At 40.2% G+C, this 8,871-nt stretch overlaps 1 protein-coding gene across 1 annotated transcript; it reads left to right on the top strand.

Moving 5' to 3' along the window:
* The first annotated feature begins 1,465 nt into the window (after positions 1-1,465).
* On the top strand, positions 1,466-4,681 carry LOC110774237 (Pentatricopeptide repeat (PPR) superfamily protein). The gene has a single exon (XM_021978776.2). It carries the CDS (start codon positions 1,662-1,664, stop codon positions 4,359-4,361), a length of 2,700 nt encoding a protein of 899 aa, XP_021834468.2. The 5' UTR covers positions 1,466-1,661; the 3' UTR covers positions 4,362-4,681.
* Positions 4,682-8,871: the final 4,190 nt, after the last annotated feature.

The raw sequence follows: 8,871 nt of genomic DNA on the forward strand, positions 1-8,871 counted from the left end.
TTTTTACAAATACGAAAACCTCAACAAATTTATGGAGAGCCCTGACTAAGCCGAACAGGTACCACAGTGCAGTTCCAACTCAGTAATCCTCAAGTCCAGCCACTTCTGCCCCTTTCAGACTAAAGAGCCCCCAGTTCTGCCCGTTCAAAAAGCCTTCCAAGGTTTGAAATAGATTAAAGCTTTGCCAAACTCAAACTTTGGTATCGATTTACAGCTAAAGCTTAGCAGTTGAAGTTGTTGACAGTCCAGTCTAGCACAGGCATACCCAATCCAGCCCGGATCAGAAGTATCTACCCAGACAGAAATGGAAGTCTAGCCTTCTTTTCGTCTTTCTAGAGTCAGTTTTTCCCTTTTGAGCTTTGTTAAGGAGAATTCTGCCTGAAAACAGTTCACTTTCTTATCATTTATTCTGGCCAGAACTACCAGTTTTGTACTATGAAAAATTATGAAGTCCTTACCAGTCTGAGGCAAGAAAAGAACTTACTTGAGAGATATTCCTCACCCAAATTCACAATCGTTTGTTTAGAAATCAATGACTTGGGGCGCAAGTTGTCTATTTCAAAAGGTCTGCTAGAATTTTTCATTACTAGTAGTGGCACGCTCGCACACTAAAGAAAGTTGACTTGTTGACCAGTTAATGGTTTTCAAGGCAATGAGGAATTTTACCCTACCATCACAGGAGACAAATCAAAACGGGTAAACACATACATAGTTATATTAAATGTAAATTACTTTAAAATACATATCTCAATCATGGGGTCGGGTTTGGGAATGAGAATAACAATATCATCCCGGCCAGTACCTGACAGGGGATTTTTAAAATTCAGGATCCCCATACCCGGTCCGAACACCTGACGGGCCTGACCCATAGGGTGTGAGGGATGGGCGACGACACATGCCCCCAAAACAATGGGGCCTCCTACACACCTCCAAGCCAATAAGTATACTAGCAAAAAAGGCCTTTTATGTGTGAAACTAATGCTTTTTGGGCTTTATTTTGAACTTTTTTTTGGGCCTTTTTCTTTATCTTTTGTATAATGAGCTTTTATTTTTACTTAAACTAACCTACTTACGACCTAAGTTTGAAACTTTTTATTATAATTTTTGTTCAAAATGAGATAAGTGTTAAACAAAAAAGGCCTCATTTTTCATTTTTGCCCAAGACCTCCAAAATCAATGAACTAGCCTTGACACCCGGCGAGAATTTTTACCATTCCTAGAATGGCAAAAATCACTTACTTGAATGGGATAGCACTGTTTTGCTTTGCTATCCCCGATCAATAACATAATGACATGTGAAAAAGTTATTTTATGTGTCAGCACATTATTGGTTGGGATAACAAAATGCATTATCCCATTGCATGAGAGTTTCTATCCTAAGTGGTACACCAGCATAGATTTTTGAACCAGTGGCAAGTTGGTAATTGCCGGTGCATACATGTCAATTACGGCGTTAAGCAGACTATTGTATGTACTCCCAGACTATTGCGAGTCGCAACTGTGGCTGCTGCAAGCTCACTGTCTGGGTTCGGAAACTAGAGGGGTTTCGAAACTATGGCTGAACCCAAATAATCCCAAATCCTCATCTCCTCATGCCAAAGCCCTCGAATTGAAAAGAACCATCCTCCTCCTCCAAAACCCTAGTTCTTCTTGATGATAATATGTTTTTTTCTCTGAGAAATTTATCCAAATCTAGGGCAAGCACCAACTACCACTATGTCTTTTCCTTTCTCAATGCCAATGGTTTTGTAAGCTCCGGTCCCTGCTCACCTTCTTCTTACTGTTTTAGCCCTAGTGCTGCGTTTTCAACGACATCAACCGCCTGCTTGATCCAAGCCAAGGACGTCGTCCTCTCTTTCAAAGAATGGTTCAAGAGCCGCAACGACGCGTTGATCGACCGCATCTTCCAGATCCTCAAGACCACCGAAGACGACAACACCGTCCTCGACCTCGACAACTCCAACGGCGTGTCGTTTCACTATCACCACCGCTCCTCCGCCGACTCGGCGCTTGCCCATCTGAACCTCCGCCTCTCTGAGACCTTCGTCTTGGAGGTGCTCCGCTATGGCAGCAGCGGCCACGACGTCCTATCCTGTCTCAAGTTCTTCGACTGGGTCGGCCGCCAGCACGGCTTTAACCACACCCGCGCGACCTTCAACGCCATTTTCAAGATTCTTTCTCGCGCCAAGCTCATGTCACTGATGCTTGATTTCCTGTCCACCTACAGGAAGCAGAGGTATGCGCATTCGGTTCGATTTCAGGACACTTTGGTGATGGGTTATGCCGTGGCTGGCAAACCCGACATTGCACTCCAACTGTTTGGTAAAATGCGCTTTCAGGGGCTTGACCTGGATGTGTTTGCTTACCATGTTCTTTTGAATGCTTTGGTGGAAGAGAATTGTTTTGATGCTGTTCAGGTCATTGCCAAGCAGATTTCTTTGAGGGGTTTTGAGAACGAGATCACTCATTCCATCATGCTCAAGTGGTATTGTAAGCAGAACTTGCTGGATGATGCTGAAAAGTATTTGCGTAAAATGTTGTCTGACGGGAGGGCCGTCAATGGGCATGCCGTGAGTGTTCTTGTGGATGCCCTTTGTAAGAATAATAAGTTCGAGCAGGCTGGGAAGTTGGTGGAGGAGTTTAAGGGCGCTGGGGTGGAACTCATGGAGAGTGCCTATGGTGTGTGGATACGTGATCTTGTTCATGCTGGGAGGTTAGATGGGGCGTTGGAGTTTCTGCATAACAAGAGGTCATTGGAAGGGTATGTGCCTGATACTTTTAGGTACAATACTTTGATATGTAGGCTTTTGAGGGAGGATCGGCTTGAGGAGGTTTGTGATTTGTTGATGGAGATGAAGGATGGTCAGATTTGCCCTGATAAGGTCACCATGAATGCTGCCTTGTGCTTCTTTTGCAAAGCAGGAATGGTTGATATTGCTCTTGAGTTGTATAATTCAAAATCTGAGTTTGGGTTCTCTCCTAGTAGTATGGCTTACAACTATTTGATCAATACTTTCTGTGGGGATGGCAGCGTGGACGAAGCATATAGAGTGTTGAAGAATTCTATGGAACAAGGTTATTTTCCGGGTAGAAAAACATTTTCTATACTTGCAGATGCTTTGTGCAGAGAGGGAAAGCTCGATAAGATGAAGGAGTTGGTTATTTTTGCGCTAGAGCGGAACTTTATGCCAAGTGGTTACACATATGATAAGTTCATTACAACTCTGTGTAGAACTAAGAGGGTAGAAGATGGTTATTTAATACACGGGGAACTCAACAGAATAAATAAAGTTGCTAGAAAGAGTACATACTTTAACTTGATACATGGTTTTAACCAGTCAAGTAGGGGTGATATTGCTGCTAGACTTCTGATTGAAATGCAAGAAAAGGGTCACTCACCGACTCGTAACCTGTTCAGAGGTGTAATTTGCTGTCTATGTGATATGGAAAATCCAGATAAGCAATTTTTTAATTTGTTAGAGCTGCAGTTGTGTTGTCGGGAACCTAGTTGTCAAATTTACAACTTTTTCATCTATGGAGCTGGGCATGCGAAAAGGCCCGATCTGGCTAGACAAGTATATGAGACGATGCAGCGAAGTGGGATTGAGCCCAATCTGAGATCTGATGTTCTTATGTTGCAGAGTTATTTGAGGAGTGAACGAATTTCGGATGCTTTGAACTTCTTCAATGATCTGCACCAGAGAAGAGAGATGGGGAGAAGATTATACAGCACAATGATTGTTGGTCTCTGCAAGGTCAAAAGGGCGGATATTGCACTTGACTTCTTGAAGGAAATGAGAGAGAAGGGAGTGGTTCCAAGCGATGACTGTTATGAGTTTCTTATACAGTTGTTGTGCTGGAATCAAGGATATCATATAGCAGTAAATCTCATTAATGACTTGGAGAAAGTTGGCCGCCATATTACATCCTTTACTGGTAACATACTTCTGTTGCATTCTCTGAAAAGTCAAGAGCTCTACGAGGCTTGGGTTCAACTGAGACAGGTGCCAAATGAGAAGTCTGATAGTTCAATGCTTGGTCTGCTTATTGGTGCATTTTCTGGTCGTGTCAGGTTGAGCCAAGATATTGAGAATTTGGAAGAAGTAATTGAAAAGTGCTTTCCGCTAGATGTATACACATACAATTTGTTGCTGAGAAGACTAAGCGAGACCAATATGGACCGTGCTTGTGCATTGTTCAATAAGATGTGCCAGAAAGGGTATGAGCCTAACCGGTGGACTTATGACACCTTAGTACAAGGTTTTCTTAAACATGGGAGGACTTCTGAGGCAAGGAGATGGTTAGAAGTGATGTACCGGAACAGGTTTCATCCAACAGAGCGTACGAAGCTACTCATTTGATTTGTTTTCATTGAAGTCACTGGTGCAGTGTCTGACATTTACTAGACATTACACAGTTGCAAAGTTCATACAAGTTTTGCCGCATGATAATATATTTCATACCTTGGTAAGATAGTCTAGATGGAGCATTTAGATTTGTGTGAATTTTTTTTTTTTTTATCAACTGCTGAGGAAAAACAGAAACCCTAAAGTTATAGTGATACATGCTAGTTTCAATTAATTTCTTCTTCTTTGTACTCTGTTTGGTGACTTACTACAAATCCATTGCCACATGTATGATGTATGGGCAAGACTATCTGGACAGATTGCCTTTTTGTTGATATTTTCCATGGTGTGTTCGACAATCTTGGAACTCTAAGGTTGTTGTTCACAGATTTAGCAAATAGGGATGATACAAAACTATTGTCTTTGTTTCTGTTATCTATTGTGTACATTATTAATCATTAAAACTAATTCTTTACCAATGAATTTGTCTTAACAAAGATGATAAAATAATAAAAACTCTCAGACTTACAGGAATATTTTCTATGTTACAAAAGTTGATTAAGACTTATTTTTCAGCATGATAATATTAAGTTCATACCGGCAAGATTGATTAGATGGAGTGTTTAGATTTATGTGTTATTCATTTTTTCAACTGTTAGAAACACCCTAAATAAATAACGATATGTTTTTTAAGTCCTGTGCTGAACCTTGACAGAGAATTCACAATACGATGCATGTTTTTATAGAAGTTGTGTGGTTATTTAATTAGCAGAACTATTTCTCCTCCGTAATCCTTATTCAAATAGTTTCCCATGACATGTGGTTCTTCTTTGTACTCTGTTTGGTGGCTTAATACATGTACCTTAACTGTCTCTACCCAAATCAGTCCTTTTACAAAGAGCCAGAGAGTGAAGGAAAATGATCATGTCTGATGATTTTCGAGTTAGGTTGTCGGTCTCTGGTTTGTTCACTTACTGCTTTTGACATTACCCGGGCTCTATAGATTATAGAACTTTGTGAGTTATCTAATTTCTTTTCTCTATTGAGATTACGGGTTCCATCTATTTATCTTTTTTTAATTTCTCTTTGTGATTTATGTTGTAATTTATCTTATTCTTTTTACGTATGAAATTGTAACTAACAACAGTGTGGTTTATCTTTTCTCATGTGTAATTTATTTCTCTTTGTGATTTATGTTTTAAACATAATCTTCTAATCTTTGGGGAGTCTGGTTTTTTATCCTGCTGATGGGCTTCTTGTCCATCTCGTTCTGTACTTATTTCACCTGTTAATACAAGTTTCTTTTCCAAAATAAATAAAAAATAAAAAATTGTGACCTCTCAGTCTGAGTTACTGATTGTACTTCTGAGCAGTTGGACATGCATCTGCAGGAGTAATTTGAGAGGATTATTTTAAACCACGATGAAGAGATGGGATTTATCAGACGCTGCCTGTAGAATGTGAACTCAACAGTTGTTATTGATGCTAAATGAGGACTACCAGGAATGTTTTCCCAAACAAAATTCAAGTAGACGGCAATATCAGATTCCAAAAATTTGTCTCCTTCAGTTGCCATATGTGCAAAAAGTGGGAGAATTTAAACCCCACTCCACTTGTCTTTCAATTTGGGGTGAAATTATTGCATGGTACTGGAATGCAGTCACATGACATCCACAAAAATGGTTCGGCACTTTTTTTTTTTTTTTTAATAGAAACGTTGTATTGATAATCAAGAGGAAAAAAACCTCGATTAAACAATGAAAAGGGAAACTCCAGAACAACTAAAGACAATCTAGCTAGCTATGACTGAAGATAAAACTATAGGAATAAAACAAGACTTTATGTAACATTATCTTAAGACAGCAGCCATGTCTCTCAAGATGATAGAGTAATGATAATTCTTGAACTGCCTAGAACCCGATGCCCAAAGAGAAGCCCAGAATTTAACTCTATCCCATAACTCCTCAGCCCTTACTCCTAAGTGACACTGAAAGATTCTTCGATTGCGCTCCATCCAAATGTTCCAGAATATAGCGTGAACAAGACAGCCACGCAGGATCCCAGCTCTCTTTCCCTTCCCCAAAACCACGAACTTGATACTAAGGAACTCAAGACACCCCTTAGGAGTCACCCACTCCGCTCCAAGAACCTCCAACATCCTCCACCATAATTTTAGGGAGTACGAACAATGAATGAACAGGTGATCTATGTTTTCTTCATTCATTTTACAAAGAACACACCAAGAAGGGGATAAACACTTCTTTGGATGTCTCCTTTGAATGATGTCGCAAGTATTAACCTTACCATTTGCTGCCAGCCACAAAAAGAATTGAATTTTCGGAGGTGTCTTTGCCTTCCAGATTGAGAGGAAGGGGGGAAAGACATCCCTGGAAGTAGAGAGAAGAAAAGATCTGAAAGACTTGCACGAAAACAAACCCTGCTCCTCGATCTCCCAAGATCTCCGATCCAATCTAGAGCTACTTAATCTCACCTTTCCCAAAATATCCAAAAGTATTACCACTTCTGCAATTTCAGCCTCGGACAAGTTTCTTCTGAAATCAAAGTCCCAATTAAGAGGTAGTTCTTGAGTGTTCACAAAACGGGATATGCTATGATTTGTTTTCCTAGACAAGGAAAAGAGTCTAGGAAACAAATTTTTCAGTATCCCTTCTTTCAACCAAAAGTCCTCCCAGAATCTGATTTTCTCTCCATTTCCAACAGAAAATCTGCAGCAAAGAAGGAAAGAATTATAACCTTTTGAAATTTCTCGCCAAGGATTCCTACATGACACATTAGCTAACTTTTTAGTATCCCACCCGTTGGAGTCGATTCTGTACTTGCTCTTAATGATCCTATGCCATAAGGAATTGGATTCCAGTGGAAATCTCCACAACCACTTAGCTCTGAGGGCTTCATTTCTTTCTCTTAAAAAGCCAATTCCGAGACCACCTGCCTCCTTTGATCTAATCACCCTTTCCCACCTCACCAAGTGGCAATTCTTCCCTTCTTCTATGCCTTCCCATAAAAAATTACGCATCAGTTGTTCCAATTTGGCAGCCACTCCTATAGGCATCTTGAATAATGACATATAATAAGAAGGAATGCTACTCAACACCGCTTGGATTAGCGTTAACCTTCCACCTTTGGATAAACAAGCCCTCTTCCATTTTTGCAGTCTTTTCTCCACCTTGTCCATTACTGGGTTCCAGAAATGAAGAGTTCTTGGGTTTCCTCCAAGAGGAAGACCCAAATACACCATAGGCCAGCAACCTACCTCACAACCCCACCTGTCCGCCATTCTATTTAGTGCTTCGGTATTAAAATTGATCCCAAAGATGCTACTTTTAGCTTTATTAATCTTCATTCCGGACACATCACAAAACAACTTCAACAGCTCTAGCAGATTTAGCCAATACTCTTCCTTACCATCCAAAAGGAAAATGGTATCGTCTGCAAACTGAAGGTGAGACACTTCCACTTGATCATGCCCAGTTACTATACCATGTACTATGTTAGTTTCTGCAGCCCTTTCTATTAATCTGCTTAATACATCACTAACCAAGGTAAATAGGAATGGTGATAGGGGGTCCCCTTGTCTTATTCCCCTCGACGCCCTAAATTTTCCTCTTGGTTTTCCATTGATCATGACAGAAAAGTTGACAGATTCCAAGCATCCTTTAATCCAACTTCTCCATTTGGCTCCAAAACCTTTTCTTTCCTGTACATCATCTAAAAAATTCCATTCCACATGATCATAAGCTTTCTTGAAATCTATTTTGAACACTAGCCCTTTTCTCTTCTGTTTTCTGACTTCCTCTACAACTTCATTCGCGACTAATACTGCATCTAGAATTTGTCTCTTTTGGACAAAAGCTCCCTGAGATTGAGAGATTGTATCTCCAAGAAGCTCTCTCAGTCTTGAAGCCAAAACCTTGGAGATTACTTTATATAGGCTCGTAATAAGACTAATCGGTGTATAGTCAGTAACCTTCACAGAATTCACCTTTTTAGGAATGATACAAATGAAGGTTTCATTTGTAGCCTCGTTCACAATCCCACTATGGAAAAAATCTTGCATAACCTTCATAAGGTCGCCCTTGACCATCTCCCAGCAAGATTGGAAAAAACTCATAGAATAACCGTCTGGGCCCGGGGATTTATCCTTGCCACAATCAAAAACTGCTTTATAAACTTCCTCCAATTCGAATGGGCGTTCAAGCCAATCAGCCTCCAATTGACTAATAGGACACCAATTTAGTCCTTCTACTCCCCATCCTCGATTTCTGTTGCTGCTATATAATTTTTTAAAGAAATGAAGCACTTCCTTTTCAATGTTGTCTTCGTCTTCTATTACACCCAATCCCTCCACTTCTAATTTATCTATGAAGTTTCTTTTCCTGACTCCATTTGCCACTTTGTGAAAGAATTTAGTATTTCCATCACCTTTTCTAGCCCATTTTACCTTTCCTCTTTGTCGCCACTTGACTTCCTCCTTTTGGGCCAAATCTCCGATCTTTAGAAGAAG

Source organism: Prunus avium, chromosome 8 (assembly GCF_965620075.1).
Source record: "Prunus avium chromosome 8, drPruAviu1.hap1.1, whole genome shotgun sequence".
NCBI lineage: Eukaryota > Viridiplantae > Streptophyta > Magnoliopsida > Rosales > Rosaceae > Prunus > Prunus avium.